The sequence below is a fragment of the Eublepharis macularius genome, chromosome 8, assembly GCF_028583425.1.
Source record: "Eublepharis macularius isolate TG4126 chromosome 8, MPM_Emac_v1.0, whole genome shotgun sequence".
Lineage (NCBI taxonomy): Eukaryota > Metazoa > Chordata > Lepidosauria > Squamata > Eublepharidae > Eublepharis > Eublepharis macularius.
The window spans coordinates 23,375,597-23,400,308 of record NC_072797.1 but is presented as its reverse complement, the minus strand read 5'-3'; the positions used below and the strand labels follow the sequence as shown (position 1 = coordinate 23,400,308).

At 38.8% G+C, this 24,712-nt stretch overlaps 1 protein-coding gene across 3 annotated transcripts in view; it reads right to left on the bottom strand.

The window, feature by feature from the left end:
- Positions 1–24,712, bottom strand: part of NIPBL (NIPBL cohesin loading factor) — a 153,091-nt gene that overhangs the window by 94,428 nt on the left and 33,951 nt on the right. For all 3 annotated transcript variants that reach the window (XM_054986281.1, XM_054986280.1, XM_054986282.1), the window contains exons 2-3: positions 1,696–1,839; positions 226–391 (exon numbers count right to left, since the gene is read on the bottom strand). In XM_054986281.1, the coding sequence (XP_054842256.1) occupies positions 226–391; positions 1,696–1,759 (230 nt within the window). In that variant the 5' untranslated portion in view covers positions 1,760–1,839. The remainder of the gene's footprint in view (positions 1–225; positions 392–1,695; positions 1,840–24,712) is intronic.

Here is a 24,712-nt window from a genome sequence, read left to right as displayed (position 1 = left end):
CCAGCAATTCCCCCCCACCCCTTTTTTTGAAAACAGGTTCTGGAACACAAAGCCCCAAATGGAAGTTGTTGTTGGTCTCAAACCAAAAAGATTTAGCACAAGCAAATGATTATTAACTGTTGAAAAATAAAGAACCACATGCATTCTGTCCTACAACATAATACAATGTTATATATCTGATCAACTATTTTGGCACTCATATGCAAAGTATCAAAAAGTACGCACATGTGATCTGTTGACACCTGGTTGAGGCTGTGTACAAGTTGTGAAACCAAATTTTCATCCCTACAGGCCAAAAGACAGTTCACCTCTTCTGCGATCCGTCCATTAAAAAGCAGGCTTTTTGTAGTTGTAGCAGGTAAAGGCGATGGAAGAGGCAGCTGGTTCAAAACTGTTTTAAAAAGGGTACAAAATTCTAGTTACTCCACTAAAAATTTAAAATTATCATCCCCCAACTAGCACTTCCATTGGTGTCTTGACATTTCATGAATTGTCTGAGAGTCCAGAAAAAGGTCCTGATTATATCATTAGTGACTAGCAACACAATTTCCCCACCAACTCCAACACCCATGGGTATCAAAACACTTATTTTGTAACTTATTTTTCCCCAGCTAAATATATCCCTTCAGTACTCATCAGGTGATAGAACAAAACCTAGTCCATGAAGAGTGGAGGATGCCATCCAACCCTTTTTAGCAATGTTCCACTGTACAGTCTTATTTTGGGGAACACTTTCTCACCCTTCAGTGCGCACTTCCCCTAAATACGTTTTAAATGTTTCGCTTTGGTAAAATGGAAACAAAAGTGGTAATACTCTATCAAACAAAAAACTTGCAGATCTGAATCATCCCCGAAGAAGCCCTAATACTGTGATATGAAAATCCTGTAGGAGGCCTCTGAAGTGTATGCACATTCAGAAAGGAGCCCCAGTAACATGCTGCTACTTTTCCTCAATGAAAGACACAGAAAAAAACAAAAAAGTTATCCTGTCTTCTATTCAAAAACTCTATACTTAGATTTCTAAGTTGTAGCAGAATCTAAGTCACATTGCACCATACATTAAAGTGCTATCACTAACTCTGTATACAATCCAGGCATAAAGTTTTCTTTTGTCAGTAACTATGTTCCATTAGATACAAGAAAGGGATACATCCTTCTACAACTCTGGCTCCTAACACAGAGAGATATGCATACAATGCTTAAGGGCAAATAAACATAATGGAAGGGGGTTCTTTTACTCTTAAATTGATTTCAACAGGTTAATCACATGTTATATTGAACAAATACGCCAAAGCTGTCATATTAAGGAAGGCAACTGGCATAACTTCGGGTAACATGATTTAAAATACATTAAAATCCATGTATAGACTCATCTTAGTTACAATAATAGAAACTACTAAGTATTGTTATGTCATAACTGTTCATAATAAAATTTAACTATGTATAGAGAAAACTATAAGTTGTACAGATAAAAATTTATTTTGGGTTTGCTTCTGCTTAGATCAGCATTTAAATTACCATATAGCAAAAAAGGGGGAGCTACTTTTATTGGAAGCTGGAAGTAAAGATAAGGTTTTCTGTTCCCTTTAAGATGTGAGAGTTTTTTTAAGTGAAAGTGAAAATAATATTTTCAAGTGAAAATAATAAATATTCAAAATTATTATACTACTGAACTGAGAGAAGAAAGGTACTTACGGTCCGTGAGACTAGCAATCCCTGCAAGAGTAGTGATGGGAACATGAGGCATATCCCCATTCATCCTGAAGTGCTGGGAAGGTAGTACCTACACACAGATTTTAGTTCAGGTGCCAGCTATCATTACTTCCCATCTCCCAAGCACTGCAACAATACAAAGAGAGATTTCATTGGCACAGGACTGCACAGGATTTCCATGTGTAAAATCTAAGCAGCTCAGTTAAAAAAAACCAAGAGGAAACAGAAAAGTAACAACTATAGTAAAACTAAGTATAAGCATACTGATTTCATCAACTCAGGAAAAAAACTGGCAGAAACTTGAATATATTAATTATACAATTATATGGTGTATTTCCATTCCAGACATGCTCAAAGGAGCTCACATAATACTAAGGATAAATATATAACCATGACAGTTACAATAAAATAAACAATTTAATCTATAAACTAGGGATAAAACAAACTCTGGAATAAACAGGTCTTCAGTTGATGCCAGAAGGTTTGCAATAAGGGAACTAAAACAGGTTGGGGGCATCAGACAAAAAAAAATCCTTTGAATAGGCCCCGACTAAACTTTCATGTTCAGCTTCCTATAGCAGGGTCCCCTCAAACAACATTAACATTAGCAGGAACATATCAGTGGAGAAGGTCTTTTGGTACTTTTCAACCAAAACTGTTAGAGGCTTTAGACTAAAACCAGGACTTTGAGATAGGCCTGGAAATAAGACTGTGGCAGCCCAAATGACAAATGCATGGTGACAAGCCACAGTTTGCATTCAGGCTGCTGCATTTTGACCCAGCTAGAGTTCATTACTGTAATCAAATCTGGATTTCACCAAGGAAACAACAGCCAAGTTTCTGCCATCGAAGTCTCCACTTTGATAGCCTCTCCCATCTACATAGATGCAATATCAGTCACAATCATGTGACTGGCAATCACGTGAGGTCTGAAAACCTGTTCTGAGCCATCTTCAAAACAAAGTTTGAAGACCAAGAGCAGATGGGCAAGATTGGGCAGACATCTACCTTAAAGTCAGATTTACTGAGAAACAAGGGCAAGCTTGGAGAAAAATCAACCTCTACTTCCAGCCTAGCTACCAGATTATTAATTAGAACTTTCCAATAATTAATAAACCGTTATGTTGCATTAACACCCCTGCCAACTAAGACATCAACCTTCACATCAGCATCTTCAAATAAAAAGCTTTCCATTCAAACCAATCCTGAATCATCTCCAGCAGCCCCAGCTCAATGGTGTAATGGTGTAGTAGAGTGCCAGACTGGGATCTGGGAGACCCAAATAAAATGAGGGTGGGCTCCAACAGCTTCTGCTCTGCATCAAGATTCCACCCCTAGTTAGCCTACCCAGTTCACTTCTGATTTGCTTCAAAGCTCATTTTTGTGCAGCAGCCCATCTGCCTTGACATCATATGAATCTTGCCTTCTCCCTTTAGGACCAGCCAGGATTTGAGGACCACTGCCTGAGCATTTTGAATCTCAGTTCAGAACCTGCACAGGTAAGTATCTAGAAGCCTCTCATTTTTTTTCTCATAATCTATATCATCAGCCACTCGCCTCCTCATTCTGGAGTGGTACATGTTACAGAGAGTATGTGCCTATATTTGGAATACCTGTCTCTCAATGCAGGCATTCTAGTTTTTAATATTTTATAAATTCTTCCTCTCAAAGCTAATGTCAAATTTCACCATAATTGCAGGTCTCCCCACTTTTTTCAGTTTTGCATGATCCTTGTTGCTTTATCAAACAACCCCCTTGATTTCTGTTTGTGCTGGTCTTTACCCTGGTTTGAGGCATTCCCTTAAGGCAGGTGTAAAAGTTCAGCCAGCAGCTCTTCAGTGTGAAAGCAGTGGCAGAAGGAAGATTTTCTTCCTTATGCTCCGGGTGTCCTTGTGAAAAGTTGGGATCAAGTTGGAAAGAAAACCCAGCCACATATTGAATCTAGGGCATGTGTTCTCATACAAATACATGATGGCAAGGTTTGATGATTTGAATTACATTTCCGTCTAACTAAGTAGCATGCCAGTAAAGCTATCCTGTGACACATGTGGGAAACTCTGCATTTCACAGACTGACAAATTATTTCCATTTATCTGAAAAACTCTTTCCTCCAGCATCTGAAAAAGAAAAAAGATATACAAACTCATTCCCATGTCCCCAGTAAGCCCAGCACAGGGATCTCTAGATTAATTCATTAATATGTAAAAGCAGGTGTTACATAATAAATTATGCATGCATTAGCTGTGAATTACCCCTGTAACAAGGAACAGAAAAGTAACTTCACACGTTAATTTTGTAATGTGTGAAACCTAAAAGGAAAGTTTGAGACCAACATGTGTTGCAGTCTTGTGTATTATACAAACACACCTGTCAGGGGCTGGCTCACTCATGAACGCACATACTTGATTGCAAACTTGAGTGTGCCTCTATATAACGTTCCAGATAGATGGCCTCCTAGTCTAAAGGAATGCCAACTCAGTTGTTGCTGACAGGTTTTAATGTTCCTTCAACTATGCTTTTCTAATCAGACAGAATGCACAGAATAACATTCAGTGATAAATGCTTGCTTTTTATTTGCAAAATGATTAAAGCCTAGCACTTTGTTCTCTGCAAATGTGCAGCATGTCTTACACAATGTCAAAAGAAACCATTTATATAAAATCGAATTATCTTCTTATAAATGCCACAAGCTGTATCTATCTATTACTCTTTGTAATTAATAACGAATACACTACATATAGTATAAGACTGATTTATAAAACCAGAGTTAAGATTGAAGGGGTTTAAGGAAATCCTGCAAAACATAAACGTCCCAAATCAACCATGTAGTGTGTAAATGCAGCCCTGTAAAAAGTGTCTTAGCAAGAAGAGGACTGAGCAAATTGTGTGCACCATGTAGGATCCTTGCTAGACTGGGTCAATGCTGGCTTATGTTTTCAGTACTGTTCCAATTTCCAATAGAAAAAATTAATACATTTGGCTGAACAGACTAGAGAAATCTCCTTCCATTTTACATCATTCTAATGAGTCCACTTCTTGACACCCATTAGTAATTGAAGGCAAATAAAATAGTTCATTCACTGTCAACTGCTATCTAGAAGTAGAATATGATTTAACTCAAAGCTAAGAACAACCTTCCATTTATAGTTATCTTTTTATTAAGGAAAGCCAAATAAATTTCTAGTCCTGGTAACGTGACAAGACAGAATAGCTTGGGCAGGCTAGAGGTCTCATGTCTTCTATATTCATTCACCATATAAGGAAGGAAGTGTGTGAGACACTAGTTAAACCTCTCATGACAGGCAATCATGACTTTATAATCTGTACAGTAACCTGTCATTTAAAGAAAAGCGTTTCACTGTAAAAGACACACTATCAAATTATACTCCATACTCTAGAAGTATGTCTCAGTGCCAGGGTACAGGATTCTTATGTAAGGCCATGCATTCGCACAAGTCTTGTTAATAAATGAATTCTTAATTCATTATACAAATTACCACATTTTAAGGGCACAAAAACTGCAGAAAGCAATAACAATATTGCATCTATTTGTTGTAGCACATGCAAATTACATAATAGCAAGTAAAAAAAAATGATAGCCATCTCTCTGCCCTGCAGCTGCGAGAATAGAAGTACATATTCCAAACAATAGACAGAATGTGAACTTAGAGGTACATGCAATGTAAAAGTCCAAATTTCCTCCATAGTCCCATACAGTTCCCTTCTTTAATACTCAAGAATGAACAGCAAGTTACTAGAGGGCATTAGAACTCTTTTAAAATATATAACATCACTAACAATATTATTTGGTATAACTAAATACACTCGATGATTTTTGAGCCAGTTTTGGATATATTTGTTCAACATAGAAACCAGTAGTTATTTTTTATTCATGTACTAATTGTTTAGGGAAACATTTAATGACTTATTTCTATTCCATCACAGTAGTAGAGAGTGCTCTCAAGTCATAGCTGATATATCACATCATGCAAATATTTCTTCAACTCTGTATTGGATTCTTGCTAGTGCTATGTCTTTGTAAGCTTCTATTTATTAACCCTATGACATTGTTTATGAAAATGTCCGTGATATTAACTGTACTAATCTCACACTGTGTAATCTGCCTTGAGTCTCAGTGAGAAATGAGGACTATAAACGACATAAGAATAAGTAAATAAATAAATAAACACACACGTGCAGGCTATTTCCAACTTCCTACACACAAATCTATATTTGTCCACAAGAGGGCGCATACCATAGTCTTGTAAGGAAGTTGTTCAACAGTAATTCTTGTATTACTTTTGTTTATGTCAGTTTCTGAATACAACAGGTGACATCAGAAAATACCTCTGTTTAACATTCAAGCAAAATTAAGGGTAAAAGGCAGCATCAATTCAGCCATAAATGATATAGACAGTCTTAGTGGAAGTATCTGTATAAGAATTAACACAAAATTGTCATTACTCTGTTGCTTAACTGCATATATTTCCTAAAACCACATTCACATTTAGTTACTGCAATAAGACATATTAATCTGCAACCAAAAAGAGTTTTTATATCAGACAACAGTATAATCCAACATGTTGTGCCATGAAACCCACAATGATAAAACTGTATCTGCTAAGAGACTGGGGTTGCAAACAAAATTAATGATTCTGTTTGGCTCTACTAAGCAAAATAATTTACTCAAAAATGAAATACCCAGAACTTTTCAGAAGCAAACTCTGATCTGTCACAGTGTTTATCTGATGGAAAATTAGTATCTATGTGCTGACTCCAGACACAGGAGGTTGTACAAATGGATCTTCCCTACCTTTCCCCTTCCCCAACACACCTCGGAAATCATCTGCTGATGGTCCAGGACACTTGCAAACCAAATGTACCGAGAGCAATACGGGGGGTGGGGTGGGCCTGCTGTGGGAAAGGACAGTGAGAAGGATCCTTTTCTGAAAAATCCTTTCACCTGAGCAAAGTCTAGATTAAACCACATGCTATGTGGTTGATAGTTAATCATAATTTCTCACTCTGATATATAACTGAGTCACTTATAACACTTGATCTAAAGTCAAATACTTCCCCCTGGTTATCTTGTACATAGAAAAAATTGCTTTAGCTCACTTTATTTAATAGGGATTGAGTTTAAAGGTATGGTAACATGTCTGTAATAAATAAATTCAAAGCCCGTGAGCAATGGGAGACAGACTTTTGCCCAATTCATGGTGTAAAGTGCCGTCACTCTTCCTTATTATTTCCACTCTTTCTTTTCTCATCTTCCTTAAGGTGCTGAGAATTAGAACTTTTTTGGGGAAAGCACATAATCGGCCAGTGATTCTGCAGTTCACAGAACTCTGTTGAAGACTATTGCTAAAATCTGGACAGAACATTGGGAACCTTTACTTTGTCCAGTGTTCCAAAAATAGTTTCCGAAGATATGATTTCAAGGTCAGCAACCATACCCTGCTCTCTCAGTGGAGGCAGAACTCGCATAGAGATGGGAAAGCCTAGGGGAGAAAAGGGTTTCCCATCAAGACACGCGCCCCCCCCCCCCCCACGGCATACTGAAAAAAAATACTTCAATGAAATGCTTTCAAAGACAAGGTGGGCATGCTGGAGACATACACAGCCCTCAAAGCCAAGATGCATTTCTGCACCTACAAGGATACCTAGACTTCATCAAGGGAGCATGTAGGGCTTTCATTACTTCTCTACTCTTGCGTGCCTTCTGTTGTTCTTTTGACCTGATTCTTCCCTTGTGGTTGACCTTTTCACCTCTCCGTGACACATATAAACACAGATTGGGTAACAAATAGCTTATTGCTCTACCTTCCTGGAAAGGAAAAAAAAAGATCAGAAAGAAGTGGGGCAGAAACTATACCAACGCCTCAGAAGAAAACTCTGAAAGTCTGTTTCATTGAGAAATGAGCTCTCTCTACGGAAGGAAGATGACAGCATCTACATGGCGCTAAGGTAGCACAGGGTCGTTTCAAGTATATCCTGTTTGTCTTTTAGAAAACTAAGGCATTAACTTTTAAAGTGCACAAATATGTCAAATATTGTGATTTTATATGCTAAGCAATTTATAAATGGTGTATTTTATATTGTTAAAGCAGTAAAATTAGTTAGGTTTGACAGCACAGTGAGTATATTCAATTTCCCCCCAAATGTCCTGTTTTTCCTGAAAAAATGGGGGGGAACCATCTCCCATCTGTGGCTTCAACATTGGTTATCTCTAAACTTGCCCCCCCCCCAATCCAAAGAGCTTGAAGAAGCAAGTTGGCCACATCTTGAGAAGTGACTGGGAACAGCAATCTGTTCCATGATGTGTTCCCTCATTAAGAGACCATTTTAAGTATTTCAAACGTATATATTTTTAACGAACCAGTTACAAGAATGTCTTTTTTTCAAATGTCTATCATATGTTTTGTTTAAACAGACTAGACATCTAAACGATTTGTCAGCAAAGGATATAGGAACATGTACTCCCCCCCCCATCCCCATGAACCTTCTCTCCTTGTAATGGATTATTGCATGTTCTTATCCTGAATCAGGGTCTCATCTGATCAATTTTAACCCAGGCTATTGTGAATTCAATCAGAGTATGCCTGTGGCCTGATCTCTTAACGTAACATGTACAGCTGCACCGTCCTGTGAAATTCAAGTAGCGTAAGTCCATACTTCTAATTTCCTGCTATCCATGGAAACTTTGGCTTGGATCACATCAACATTTCTGCAGGCCCAATCCCCATTTCCCATCGGTGTCCTCATTTTCCTGCCCCAAACGATTCCTGGGAGTCTCCTGCTCCCCAGAAACAGCATTTCAGGGTATGTGTTGGACTGCCACAGGAGGGAAGAATCAGTGAAAATTCCCCCCCTTTTGCTCTCCTGGATATCTAGGTAAGATCTAAGCCCAAACATAGTACTATTAACCATTTCCCACTGTATATAGTACTTCCTTTTGCCTATTCTGAACCTACTATAATGCAGGGCACCATGGTACTTATGAATTTCAGTGGCACCTAGTTTTTTCAGCAAGTGCCACTTAAGTTGTAAAAACAGCAAGAAGTGCCACTTGTTGATTTTCAGAAGTACAATGCTTATTTAGGTGAGGGGTAGAGGTTAGCCTTGTGATAACAACCAGGGCTACCCCACATTTATTTATACACTGCTACACTTTTGTTATAGCTTTTAAAAAATGACAAGAAACGAAAGAGTTTAGGATTAGGTTTTGTGATACCAATAATAGAAAGAATGGTTATTAAAACAAACCACTAAGGGCTGAAAAATAAGTCTAGAGCCTAAATGTTTGGGATGGCTTGTAAAGCTGAAGAAAAGTTGTCAAGGCCTGCTATAAGCAGCTTCGTTCAGTGTTCCCTAGTTTTGGTCTTCTTAAAGCTTCTCTCCTCAAAACTTTTAAAATTAAAAATAACCTTCTCATTAATCTTATCTTTTTCTTTGGCATTTCTCCCTAGGATAGTTCTCTAAACTTTTGATTTTACTGCCTTTCTGTAACTTTTTTGAGTTCTACACCATCATACAGATTGGCAACCAACACTGAATAAAAAATTCTAAAGGTAGCTATACCACAATGTATATATTATTATATATTGCATTTTTATTCTTCCTTTCCTCTAAGCTTAGGGCAACATACATAGTCCCCCCCCCCCCCGCAGTGCATTTTAAAATCAAAACTTCCTTGTAATATAGATTAGACCGAGAAAGGCTACCTTTTAAACTTTGAACTTATGTCTCCCTGATCTTGGTATAACGTAACTAGTGAACCTCAATGGCTTTACAATACCATTATACCAGTGTCCTTTATGGACAGGAGACAAAAGGTAATACCCAAATGAGCTAAAACTGTGTTTCCTGTTCCTGCTAACTGCAATTACTTTTTCTTTTCAGACGTCAAATATGACTGACAGAATTCTATAGGATCTAAGTTAGTTACTAAAAATATTTTGTATAAGCTATTTATTATTTTATTTGTATAGTAATCATAACAGTACCTGACAGTAATCTGTATTAAATATATCTAAATTTTACAGGATGCTCCAATGCTGATATTTTAAAGAAACTTTTAATGGGCATTAACTAAAATGGTCACTAGTAGCTGTGTTAAATGTTTCTTAGTGGCCTGCAGAACTTGTGAAATTTTAAGTATGTTTAAATTTTAACTATTGGTCATTGGTTGGACCGATTCTATTTTCCTAAGACTTCACTATATTGTTACTGTTTCTGATTTGTACTGGTCGATGACCAGATAGAGAAATCGATTGATCGAGTGTTAGCTGAAGAGGCTAAAAATGGCTGAACCAACTGCCAAGCTTTATTTATGAACAACTGCACAGGGGTTTTCATTTTTTCTCCTTCTACCAGCAGCCCCCTGTACTTCGTAACACCCCCCCTCCCCAACTTAGAAATGCTCTGTAGTCACAGGCAGAAAGAACCTCACCATGCATAAGCAGAAATTATTTGTGATAAGCTTCTCTAGATTTTAATTGGCATCTGGCCCATGTGTGCACAGAGCTAAAAAAAGAAAAACTAGTATACCTGAGCTGGAACAAAATCCAAAATTTTAAATGGATCAGCTGTCTGATCTGTAAATACATTCACTAAAAAGAAAGCTCTGTCAAACTGTGATGAATTGAGTAAGCATGTTTAGGACCAAGATGACCATTGCCATTAACAGGACAGTTGAGCCTATATTAGTCCAATGGGGGAAAGCTTGGATTAAAAAACCCTCCAAAATAACCCTGACCAGCACCTTATCTTGCACCTCACCTCTCCTATGCGTAGTTATAACATGACAGCATATAAACAAAGAAGAGAACACAGCTCAATGACAGAGCACATGTTCTTAATGTACAATGTTTGAAATTTAGTCCCTAGCATCTCTTAGCATTCCTAGAAAAAAGCACAGAAAAACTTCTCCCTGAGACCCGGCAGAACTGCTGCCAGTCACAGGTTAATGATACTAAACAATGGCCATAGTCCAGCTCCACAAAAAGCAGGTTCATATGGAATTCATGTTCAGAGTTTTAATGCTCAATGCAAATGGTACTTGTGGTTAGCAAAAACCACCCTTACTTAACTTCTTCTCTGTAACAATTCTTACAATACTTTATTAAGTAGGTCCATCTTTCACAACATCCTGAAAGAATGAGGATCTGCAAAAGGGATGCACAAACTCTGTCCACTTCCCAGCAGAGGTTATTTAGAACAGAAAACTATTTCAGCACCAAAGCTGGAAAGTGGATTCAAACAATCCAGGAAAATCATCATCCAGAGATTCATGGAGCACAGCCACCAAAACCAGTTCAAGAACCCCATCTATAGAACTGCACGCAGCAAATAATTGGGAGAAAATTTTTCAGACCCTGTGAGTTTTTCTTCAGGGAGTGCCTCACAACTGCCTTGTTCCCTCAAAGTTGCAGATACCACTCACCAGATTCAACAGGTCACACCTTACCAATTACATATCATTAGACAATATAGACAAGCATACAGGTGGTAGACTGTATCTCTTTAAGAACACTTGCAGAATAAGTTATAGGAACACTGTGCATCTATTTGGCACTGAAACAGGAAGGTGATTTTACCCACAAAGCGTTTTCTGCCAAGGACACTTGATTGTTACAGTCCCTCACTACTTAGAAAAAGTAAGCTTGGTGACACAGATATGACACAGAGGCAGAGGTAAAAAGCATTCTTCACCGCCATCACCACCACTGAATAAACTTTCCAATGGCATCTAGTTACAGTTTTCCTTAATTTGTATTCTGGTCACCATCCCAATTGCTTTATTGTCCCAAGTTCTCTGGGAAAACCAAGGCGCTAATCTGACTCATCAGTGGGAAAGGATGCCTAGAAGCAACTATTTTGACTGCAGGAACCATCTCAGTATTGCAGAAAATAACTTTGCAAGCATTAGCCACATCTGGAGGAAATCCCCCAGTACCATCTGAAAACCAAATGGATTCATCAGGACCTGGAAGCAAACATCCTAATTGGTCCTCCACCTCAGAAAATAGGAACTCACAAATATTTCTGGAAGACAAACCTTAGAGGAACCATAAAGAAAGATATTTGCTTCATTATACCCCAAGAATGGTAATCTGTACCAAATATAATCTCCCAGCCCTTGATACTGCCACATGTAGCCAGGCCAAGCCAGCAACCCAATTCAGGGAAGACTCGGTGGAGGAGGGAGACATCTGGACCTGAAGCCTAGTGTCAGTAGGCTTCCCTGTTCCCCATATACTCAGCACACAGCCTAGAAAACCTGCCCTCCTAACAGCCTCCTAAAATCACCATGGCCTAGCCCCCCTTATTGGAGATTTCAAAAGATGACTGCAGAGTGCCAGAATTAAATATAAAAGGAGCCTTTTAAGAAGCATTCTTTACCTCTAAAAGGTTGGGACCTGGTTGAATCCAAATCTATTTCAGTATCTGGCTCTAACAGCCATTGAAACAACTTGATATCCAAGGTTCTGTGATTTGAGTCCAGCCATGCCCGATTCTTGAGTGTCTGTTCTGGTGACGATTCTACCCTTTAGGACTTCCTGCATGAATGTGATGCGGGCCTACAGAAACCCAGCCCAAACTGGACATAAATAAAACTATTTAAAATCTCCTAGGTATCATGATGAAAATTAAGTCATACATCATCTAGTACAACACAAAGGTCCTGAGGCACTTTAAAAGGGTTACACAGAGTACAAGCTTTGATGGGTTTGAATACACTTCATAAAAAGCATCTGACAAAGTGGACTCTGCTCCTCAAAAGCTTATGTCAAAATAGATGTGCTTCAATATGGTGTATTGTTTTTGCTGTTTTTCTGTAATTTACCATGTGGAAAAATTCTGTACAAAAGATTATATGTAATACAAAAAAATTATCTGATGGAGCTGGTAGACACAACTTCCTATCATAAAGAGCAGCATTCAATGGACAGAGAGACCCACAGTCAGCTGTCATCCTTTAAAGTGCTCTGAATCACAGCCCTTCAGGACATTCCAATGATAGGGGGGAAAAACAGAACATATATCCAGTGATCAGTTAAAAAAAATAAAGGTACTTGAGGAACTAAAGAATGACTGGCATGACACTTTTTTAAAACTGAATGAACACGGGCAGCTCAATCCTAAGGAGGGTGGGGTGGACAGTGCACAGGGAGCGAACTAAGGCTTGTCAGATGCCTTCGTGTGGCCATTGGCTGCTGTGGGCACGGTTGCTAGGGGAATGGTGGATGGATGCTCTGGGCAGCGGCAGCACCTCGCCTCGCCTCACCTGGCTGCTGGTGGGACTGTCCTGCAAAAGTCCATAGAGAGCAGTGGAGCGGAGCCCCATTTAACATCCAGTATTCTAAGTCAAACAAATTTAAGCACAAAATTAATTACCTATCTGCTTTAATAGCACAGTCAAGATTAAACAGGTCAGGAAAAAAGTCTAAAGAGACTAGATCTCTCATTGTGATGGACAGATTACTTTCCACTTCTCTCAAGAAAAAAAACCCAATGAGAGCTAATGGAATGTTGGGGCTAGCGCCAGTGACAACCATTAGGACAGTTTGAAAGAAAGGTTCAAGGCTGCTGAATGGAAGCAGCAGACAGAAAGTTGGCTTGACACCTGTTATATTGCAGTGTAACCATTTACTGTTATGCAAGTGTGAGGCTATAAATTTACATCTTAATAGCAATGTATCCTTATGTTTAAATCACTGGCTCCTATGTTGTTCATCTTGGCTGGCTGGAAGTTATTGGCTTAGAAAACACCACACCCACAAACACACAATGCCATGGCAAATATATCAAAAACTAAATGGAGGCAGAGCATAAGGGAAAGAAATACTGAGTTCTCTGATTCCAGTAGGCCTGAGCAGTCAGCTGGGTAAGAGGTAGTAAACTGAAGGAGCTGGCTGCCTGTTTGGTGAAAATCCTGGGAAGAGGACAGGGGACCCTGAGTGGATTAGAGTCAGGGCTCTCTGCCTGATAATTAGAGACTAGAAAGACAGGTGGCGTATTGTGACTGTCCTGAGCTGCCTACGTAGCACAGAACCTGAAAAGGAAGGTTTAAAGTGGGTGGCAGTGAGACTGGGGTAGGAGATCACACTCCTTTTTTCTTCCAGTGTGCCAAAGAAGCAGCTCAGGTAAATAACACTGCATTGCACTGATAATTTAAAGATTATTTAAAGAGAAAATCCAGTAATAAAAAGCACTGAGGGGATAGAAACCTATTCCAGACTCCTTTATCTTTGGTGCCTGAAAGCCAAACTATCCACATGAACCTTTTTTCCAAGAAGGGGGGGGGGAGAACTGTAGGACGGATATTATGATAATTAAAATGTCCCAAATAAAAAGGATTCTGAGTGAATGCAACCAGTTTGTAGCAATTCCCCCTTCCAAGCCATATTTTCATTTTTACGAAAGGACAGAAGATCTTCATCTCCTGACATCACATATGATTTAGCGTTAAAATGACAGAAGTAACTTCATGGAACAGACTTCATTGATGGTTGTTGTGGGTTTTCCGGGCTGTATTGCCGTGGTCCTGACGTTTCATTGATCTTTGACCTGACTCATATATACACAGTCAACTACATGGCTGTTTGAAATGCAACAATGTAGACACAGGCTTACATGGAAAGCCATTTATGAGAATGTATGTTCACAAAGGCACAACTAAAGTCAATGCAACTAGGTAGAAAATCTCTCACAGATATTACCAGGAAATACTCCCCCCCCCCGCCCCGCACAATTAGCCATGTTGTTATTACTTATCATCAAAAATGTGATAATTTACAGATCATATCCCAATGCACAAGAGTTTGATAAAGGCATTACTATTATTAAAAAACCTAGCAAGCTGTTAATTCACAAGTTATGAAAGGCCCTAAAATACTTTGCAGTAAAATTGAGACTTATAAAGATTTCAAAAAGAGAAGAGGGACAAACTAACTCAATATATAAATTGAACACAGATTCTATATCACAGTCTTCAGGACAGGCCATTAACAAATACATATAAGTCAGCCTCCAGGCAGACCTGATACATGGACGGACTCACAAGTCACCTAATGACATTCCAATTTCCTCCAAGGGAAGCATCCTTGAAGATGTAGCTTTACCAAGCCTTATGAAGAATTAAACAGTTTACTGTTCTCTATTGACTACTCCTCTACTCCTAATCATATGGTCACTTTTACTAACTTTGTGAGCACCAACAATTTACTATTCCCAGATTAAGTTTTGAAACAAATCATAGCTACAAGAACTACTGCCAGACCACAGTTAAGTGCTATTCCACTATGTTCACCAATGCCCTCTGGTGGCCACTCAGACAGAGGATCCTAGAATGCACAGGAAAAGGCCTCAGTATATGCCTGTCAAGGGACCAGTAAAAAAAAAAAAAATGAGAGGAAAGGATTTCTTTAAACAGAACCCGGTAAATATTCAAAACACTTGCACATTATTTGTTCCAGGACTTTCCCAATAATATTCCAAGAGATTATTAATGTAAGTAGCTCCAATAAAAATACATAAATTTAACAAGCTCATTAGGAGCAATAGTAAGAACCCTGGAGTGAAGTACAAATATTTGGAATAGAAATAAACCGCAACACAACATTTTAGATTTTCCCCCTTATGTATGCATTTCAATTTTACAGTGATCTGTGGTACATTTTCATATGCTACACAGAAGATCTGCATCAGAAAAACCTTGATATAGCCAAGTTATGGCTTTATCATCTATCAGCATTACGTATTTTGTACAGTTTATTACAGATGTCAATGATTTGGGACTGAATTTTCCACCACACTTGCCAAAGGATGCAAACTTTTCTTACAGGATATTTAGCATTTTCTTTTAAATTAACTAAATATTGAGTACTTTAAGCTTAAAACGCTAATTTGAACTGATTCAATGATAACATTGGAAAGCTCTTTTTAATAAAATATGAAATAACTAAATGCTGCAATTACTCAATTTTCAAAATTTAAAATCCAGAGTGAGCCTTGCTAAAGTGTGTCCACCTCAGTCTCCAAAATATTAAAAGTCCAAGATACACCTTATACCCACTTACTTGCTTCCACAACACATTTTCAAGTTAGCATCAGTTAACGAGTCAAGATTCTCAATCACGCTGTTTACAGAGAAAGCACAATCTATTTCTACAGTTATTACAAAACAGAACTAGGAAACATGAATGAGTGAAATTAATACTTAATGTTCTGATAATTTCAGATCAATATTTTAATTGTTCTCAGTTAATAATATCCAAGCGTAGAAGACTATTTATGTTATTGACATCTGAGGGGAAAGAGTTATACCTAGAAAGGTTTAATTATTACATGTTGTGCTTCTCACTTTCTAAAAACCCGCAAACATTAATACTTTTTTCCTTTAAAACCCAAGCATACACAGAGTTCACAAATGAGCGAACTTAGGAGCCATCTCCTTGCTGATACACTGAATTGGCACTGAAACCATTTAAGACTTATTAAAAGCATTTTTGCCTCGGGATCCCCCACAAGGCAGTGAGCAATACAAACATTAAAGCAAAATTTAAAACACATAAATATATAAAAATTATTAAAAACAATTAAAACACATGAATGGGAATGAGGCTCAATAAGAATCAGAGATGGAACAGCAGACAAAACAAAATAGTCTTCACTCACTAGTGGGAGACAATGATAGATGGGGACAGATGAATCAGTGGTACATCTGTGGGGGAGGGGAATTCCATACTCTGTTGCTATGACTCATATTGTGGTGGCATCCAAAGTCGGACTGGAGTGATCAAATAGGTTCATATGGGAGTAGGTGGTCCTTAAGGTATGTCAGCCCTAAGCCATATAGTGCTTTAAAGGTACCCGCACTTTAAATTGGGCCTGGAAGCAAATAGGGAGTCAGTATGGGTAGAACAAGACTGGAGTGATATGGCTCCTATGACCCATTCCAGTGTAAATTCTGGCCTCAGCATTTGCACCAGTTGAAGTCTCCAGACAAGGGCAACCTCACACACAGCATATTGCAGTATGCTGTTACCAGGGCATACTCCTCTGTGGCACAATCTTTTTTGCCCAGGAAAGGCTGCAGCTGGCTCACCAGCCACCACTAACACCTGCTTTTCCAGAAGGAGGCCTGGGTCCTGTAGTACCCTCAAGCTATGTACTTGCTCCTTTAAGAAAGAGTGCAATACCAGCCAGAACTGGAGATATCTCAATTCCTGGGTCAATCCTTGTGGGACCCTGTTGGCCAGAGGCCAAGTAGCAGTTCCCCAGCACCTCACTCTAAAACTTACCTTCCAGGCAGGACCAAAACCACCACAGAATTCCAGTGCTAATCCCAAAAGGCAATCCCAGAGGAATACCAAGATCAATGGTATCAAAAGCAACCTATAAGTCCAGAATAAACAACAGGGTCTCAGTTCATCTGTCCATCTCTGGTACAGGTCATCCAAGGTTGTTTCAGTACCACAGTCAGACCTGAAACTGATCAAACAATCTGTTTCATCTGGGAATCCTTGGATTGCCCAGCCATTCAATTATCTTGCTCAAGAATGGTACATTTCAGACTGAACAACAAATATTCAAGTCTCCTGGGTTCTGAGTAGATTTCTTTTGGAGAGGTTACACCACTGTCTATTTCAAGGCAGGGGCAATTACCCGCACTCTCAAAGAGAAATTACTGTCTCTTGAACCCAGTCTGCCAGTACACCCCCACACAGATTTAAGTAACCTGGAGGGGCAAGAGTCATTCAAGGGAGTCATAAACTTCCAACAATCCTGTCCATATCCTCGAACTGAAAGGTATCCCAAACTGGACAAGCTGGTACCATTAACCTGTTACTTTTTGCAAAGTTTTCTGTAGCAGAAATTGCTACAGAAACAGGCACTGATAGGCCTATTCGCTATGATGACCAAATGGCATTTCCATGTTCAATACCAATACAGGGGGGGCGGCACTTGTAGTTTTTCTAGGTGAAACCAGTTGGCTACTGTGTTAAACAGGAAGCTGGACTAGATGCACCATTGGTCAAATCCAGCATGGCTGCTTTTTATGTTCTTGCTTAAAACTAAATATACTGAATTGGAGAGCAATGCCAGAGAGAAAGCCACATATATTTTTATTTTCTACAAAAAAAATCAGGGAAGCATCCAGGCTCTCAAATAAATATAGTATAGCAAGCCTCTAACTATGCAAAATTTTGGTGTTTTTTGCTGCTATTGCTGCTTAGTGTGAGCTGAAATGGGAGGCCATCTTTTTATGCCTTCCCTGCACCACTCTTGGCAAGCTGAAGGGTCACTATAGCTGGCCTAGTGCCCCCATTTTGTCACGCTAAACTGATGGGAAATGATTTTGCCGTACAGTAAAACAGTACAGAAAAGTAGGCTTATGTGCACCTTTCACTGAATCAGAAACCATTGTTTAAATCACCTAGATTTCAGTCTTAGTTTCAAGGGAAGGACAAACTATAGTTTGCCAATTTCAATACAAAAACTAAATATGGTTTGCACAACAGCAGAAGTCACTAACAGAGTGAGTAGAAAGGTTCACTTACATAATACAAAGCTATAGTTGGGAATCACACCCGAACCAAGCTATAAATTAATCCAATTTTATATACATGGGTAAAATACAACCAGTTTTTCCATTTGTGAAAATGGGAGGAGCCTTTGGCCACCCAAAAAGGCTATGCTGGGGTTCATAGGACCTGCACAGACAAAATCTACATAGATCAGGAGTTGAGGAGAATCAGGCAAGATTCACTGGACTCCCACACACCATAATAAAACTTCTACAAACTACCAGGGTTACCAACAGCCTAGAGGAAACTATCTTGTCTCTTTAATAGCAGCTTAACATGTGGAAAAGTGAAACTGAAGCCTTTCACTGCATGGAGGTAAACAGGAGCCCATTAAGTCTCTATTAAAAGGGGACATTTTTTCTCCAGGTCTGTTGGAAACCCTAGGCACAACACACATTAGTTGAACATATCACTGCTGAAATATAGTTGGGGAGGCTACTGTCCTCCTTACAATGCCCTATCAACTCTCAGTCCTTGCCACAATAAAAGCACCCCGGAAACAATGCAAATTGTAAACAAGTGTTTACCAGATGGTGTCAGGTAGTTTAAAATCACGCAAACTTTCGAATAAGCATCTATGTTCTAACAGGTTCATTAGTTTAATACCACAATTATATGGAAAAAGAATAGAAGTATTTGAAATATTTTCAAAGGTAAGAAAATTAGAACATCAATGGAAAACAAGTAGTGATTTTTTTTCTATCAACTTTCCAAGTTAGAATACTTTCCTTGTGCACTGCAGCCTTTATAATTATCAAAGTATTGTGCAATTTCTCTTCTGTGACAAACGTAATGTGAGAGAAGATCGGTGAAGAAAATTAGGACATAAAAAATTCCTAATCAGATAAAAGCTATTCATTCACCAGTGATAACAGTAGCAGCTTCTCTTCTGCCACTATCCGCACCTTTGTACAACTCCCTAAGTCTCCCTACTAGATACACCATATATAACATCATCATGTCCACATAATACAATGAGGTATATTGCAAATATAAAGAGAACTTTGAAGAAATTTATGAAGCATTTCACTCAAGCTTTATTGAAGGCTGCCAAAGGCTGAGGATCTTATACACAACAACTAGGAAATAAATTTTTCTAAAAGTAAAGAAAGTCTTACTTCTCAATAAATAAGCTTATGATAATGCTGAATATAGTTTTGTAGCGGATTATAATATCAAGTAATACACCTAAAACGTTAAGAGTGTTTTTCACAGACTATTACAAGATTAAAAAACAGACTTTAAAAGTACTAGCAAAATTTGCAAATTGTCTTTGTTTCAACTTTGTGAGCTACAACACCAATTAACTCTAAGAACTGAAAGTAAAATTGCACTACGCTTGGTATGCAATAATGACATTAAAATATAGCAGCTTTAGAAGAAAGGACAATTATTAAAGGAAGAGGTAACTAAGGCTGAAATCCTAGCACTAAGCCCCACTGAATAAAGTGAGAGTTACTTCTGAATAGACGTAGATTTTAAGTATGAAGGTGTTCTTATTTTATGGTTCATCTCTGTCTCTGCATTTGCTGTATAAGATATAAGGAAATAAATTACAAAGAACTGAAAGTTTACTAGGGTATATTGTTATTATCATCTAAATATACTATCAGCATCATTTGGAAGTGCAACAAAATAAAAGCTTTGCTCACTGAGCACTAAATTCTTTTGAATGCCCTTGTTGTACCTTGAGAAAACAGTACCAGCAAGAGAACCACATATGTTAAAAGCCTTCAGTATCTGACTTGGAGACCCTTCCGAAAACTCGCTGTATACTAATCCCTTTCACTGTCTGCCACATTTAATATGTTCGCATACATGGCATCATAATATAAAGCTTTCACACTGCTTAGTCCGGTTCTTCTGAACAACCTGCTCTAATCAGAATTTGGAGTGATACCAATTCTGTCCTGTCTTTTGTAAGCTAAGCCAATGCAAAAGCAGTATTTTATAGAAGGGAGATCGATTTCTGTACCAAACAATATAGCTGGTATACCACTTTGGGAATATCCAGAAAACCTTTTAAGAAACTGATTTTGTATTCTACAATCATTCAAGCCTCACAGTTCTGCTTCATAATCTTACCAACAAACTCCATACAAAACTTAATTGTAGGATCACTAGATTATTCTAAGATGAGTTCAGAACAGCCTGCACTGAGTGAAAATATCTGTTGCTAATTTGTGCCCTTTCCAGGACAGATGTTCATTTAAATCTCCAAGTATTTCAAGCAGTGGACCAAACTGAAAGCCAAGAAAAAGACAAAAGGGTGGGGGGAACCAACCTGAAAATCAAGTTAGGAACCAAAAGGTTGAGCAAAAAGAAAATAAAATTAAGCTATTTATTACACAGTGCACAGGATCTTAGGGTTTTAAATAACATATATAAGGAACCATTACAAACTCAGATCATACTATACAGTATATGAAACTACACGTTCAATAAGAAAAAATCACAATAATGGTTATACGTTAACCAAAAGACCCAATGCGTTTTGGCTTTCTTCAGTGGTCAAAATTATACTAACACACAAAACTATATCAGTACAAAAATATTTCCCTCTCAGGCCAGGCAGTTTGTATATGAGTCACTAAAAAAGCGAAGCTCCAGTTAATAGTTGTAATAGGTTCTGCATAAACTGAGGAGCCCTCACTCATCATGAGACATGACCAAGACCTCGGTCTCTAGTTTGCACATGAACACACACTGGGAATTCAATTATGGCTCAGAACAGAATGGTAGTTCTTTGTAACCTTCTCTGATGAGCGAGGGTAACACAGGTAAATAATTTTACAATGGTAGTATTGAGACAGTTTCGCATGTCCTTCTTTATTGCCAACTATATGCAGACTTGTGTCTCAAATATTTAAACGCAGAATTAATTAATATGAGGGGCTTCCTGGATTCCTTAAAGGTCTTTCACCTTCTGAATGACTCCCTGCCTAAAACCATCGAGAATGTAGCAATGTTTCTCTGTACGGCTATAAAATTCCATCAGGCGTGATTCTAGAAGTAACTTTGTTTTTCTATGTTTCCTGTATTGTGTACACTGTGCCAACTGATGCCAATAAAGGCTAACTGAACTGAACTGACAATGAACTGCTGTGTTGTCAAATATGGAATCTACTTTGAAATTTCTTCAAAATAATCAAAATGATAACAGGGCAGAAAAACCATTATGGATTCTAATACCTGAAAGGGAACAGTAACTCAAGGTAGACAACTACAAAAGCTACGTTAACAATTGTACAACTGTAGTCTGCTCTTCCCTTCTAGTTTTGCTGACAACCTACATTTTTTACCCTTAAACTGAAACCTCTCTCAAGTATACCCCGGATAAGGTCACAAACTTTTCCCCTGGATTCAGACAGGGCAGGGAAACAGAAGTTTTGAGGGCAGTGTTTCATGTCATTTAGCTATATGTGAATCCAAGATGAAACACAGGGATACTGGCGATGCAGACAGAAATGTTTAAAGGTTTGCGTGCACGAACACACAATCAACATGAGAAATGACCAAGACAAAACAGTAGAAATAGTTAGGATTATCATATAACTGGCATCGCACAGAAACATTGTGTGATGAGGCACATTCCCAGAATACATGCCTAGATAGATATATTCCTGTTCAGAAAGGTAAGTACAAAAAGAGATGTCTGAATGTCTTTAAGATACAGTAAACATGCATGCAGTCACAGGTTCCAAATGAAACCTTAGAGAAGTAGACACACACACCATCCAAGAAGTTTACCATGTGATATGGGAGGCCACTATTCAAAGAATTCAAATCCATAGACCATGGGTCCACTACCTTTACAGGCCTTTGGAAGCACAAGACCTGCTTAAGATTACTGCACTTGGTCTACTTTCCACTCTGCATGTAGACCCAGCCAGTGTTGCTTGAAAGCTTGCATTCACTTACACACACACCCACACACACACTGAGCGTTCCAGCAGGCTGGGGCCAGGACTGAAAAGGCCCTGGCCCTGGTTGAAGCGAGGCGGGCTTCCTTAGGGCCAGGGACCACAAGTAAATATTTATTCGCTGATCGAAGCGATCTCCGGGGAACGTACAGGGAGAGACGGTCCCGAAGATATGCCGGTCCCAACCCGCTCAGGGCTTTAAAGGTAAGAACCAACACCTTGAACCTGATTCGGAATTCAACCGGAAGCCAGTGCAGCTGGCGCAGGACAGGTGTGATGTGAGACTGGTAAGGTATACCAGTCAGGACCCGTGCCGCCGCATTCTGGACCAGTTGTAGTTTCCAGATCAGGCCCAGAGGTAGCCCAGCGTAGAGTGAGTTACAGTAATCTGTAACTCACATAAATCTCAACATAAATCTCTCTCCCTTTCTAGGATTAACCAGGTAGTTCCACTCACTATTTACCTACAGTTTTATAAACTCGACAAGCAGAAATCAATGCTTCAGCAGTAGCACATCCCATTTTAATTATACTCTTGAGGAACCCATGCAATCTATTCCTTAGAACTGAGGTTGGTACATATATGGCATGACTGTCATAAGAAGGCTCAGACAAGCCAGAGAGCATAATCAACATTCCCCTAGAAGTTCTAGCCTGACTCCACAGCTCAACTCAGCCAGGAACATCTATTTCCTGAGCAGGTGGGGCATCTTTACAATTCAGAACAGCAGCAGCTGTTTACCATGCTCTTGTGAACTGAGAGAACACCCTGCCCTCTGGTGGAAGAGGAAACAAGCATGCTCAGATGGGGCTGGGGAGAAGCTGCACAGATAGCATTTATTTCTGGCAAAAGCATGAGTAAGGTAGAATGAAGGGATGGAAAGGAAAATAAAAAGAATAGCCTATAAGGTGATGGCAGTGGAAGGGAAGCAATATGCATGATGCAGGTGTAGATTAAAGAACAAGCTTGCCGAAGACATACTTTATAAGTATGTCTTCGGTCCATCAACATTTAGGGTAGGGGCACGACTTGGTTTGCTGGCTGAGTTTGAAGTCAAACTGAACAACTCCCCATCCTTTGGGTGGGGGGGGGAGGGGAGGAGGCACAAGAAAGCACTCTTATCCTAAGCCCAATTTCAAATTTTGGAAACTGTTGTGCTTCTCTTGACTTCAGAAGTGCAAGATTTGGACAACATTCTGGATACAAATTGAGTAAGAAGAAAACAAAGGTAATGTTACTTTCAACAACGACAAAGGAATGTGAAAAGATTGGAAAGATAACGAACTGGGCCATTACTACAAAGCCATTCAAATATTTAGGGATAAATGTATCATCACAAAATGAGAATCTCTATAAAAATAATTACCAAATAGTTGGGATAAGTATTATCGAAGATTTGCAGAGAAGTAAAAAATTAGATATTTCATGGCTAGAAAGAATCTCGGCTGTCAAAATGAATATTTTACCTAAATTGAACTTTTTATTTCAAATGATTCCAACTTACATAGAATAAAGATTCTCAACAAGTGGCAAAAAGTAATAAATGACTTTATATGGAAAGGAAAGAAACCAAGGATAAGATTTACAGTACTACATGATGATAAAAACCGAGGAGGACTGGCAGTATCAAATATCAAACTCTATTATCAAGCAGAAACTGAAACCCCTTGAAGTGTGGTTTTCCCAGGGTAGAACAGCATGGACATAAGAAACCCTGGAACAACTGTTTATCCTAGAACTCCTGGCACTAGGCATTCTGCCAGAGCAACACTAAAGGTGCGAAGGAAAGGGGAGAAAGTCTCTCTCCATCACTGCTGTCACCATAACAACAGCCCAAGTAAGTGGTAGAAAGAACTCTTCTTCAGGTATCTTAATGGGCATTTTCTGCTAAAGGAAAAAGTCAGCAGCAACTGTTTCTTCCCCATATTTTTTTAAATGGTATCACTTGTAAGTCACTGTCTTGTTGTATTTACCATCTTTATTATATTTTTTCAGCAGAAGCAATCTCTGACAAAGGCTGTGACAAAATTTGAAGATGGCAGTCTTATAAATCAAAATTACTCTTTGGTGGCAATATGTCAATAAAATGCCAATTGTTGGGAGGAAGCTGCCATCTTCATGATTCAACTGTGAGCTTCCATGGTTGATCACCATGGGGACGGACCCTGGAACAGATAAACCTTTGTGTGTAATCTATCAGGGCTCTCGACAGGCTCAGAGGGGCTGTGGCTCAGTGGTAGACCATTTGCTTTGTAAGCAGAAGGTTCCAGGTTTAACCCCCAGCATCTCTAGTAAGAAGACTTCTTCTTGAGATCATGGACAGTCATTGCTAGAGTAAGCAATACTGACAGTGATGGACAAATGGTCTGTCTTAGTATAAGGTAGCTTCAAGTGCTGTGAGTAATAGCTCTAATTAGCTCAGTCTAATCAAGATGGGCAACCATGTTAGTCTGTCTGTAGCAGTGGAAAAGAGCAAGACT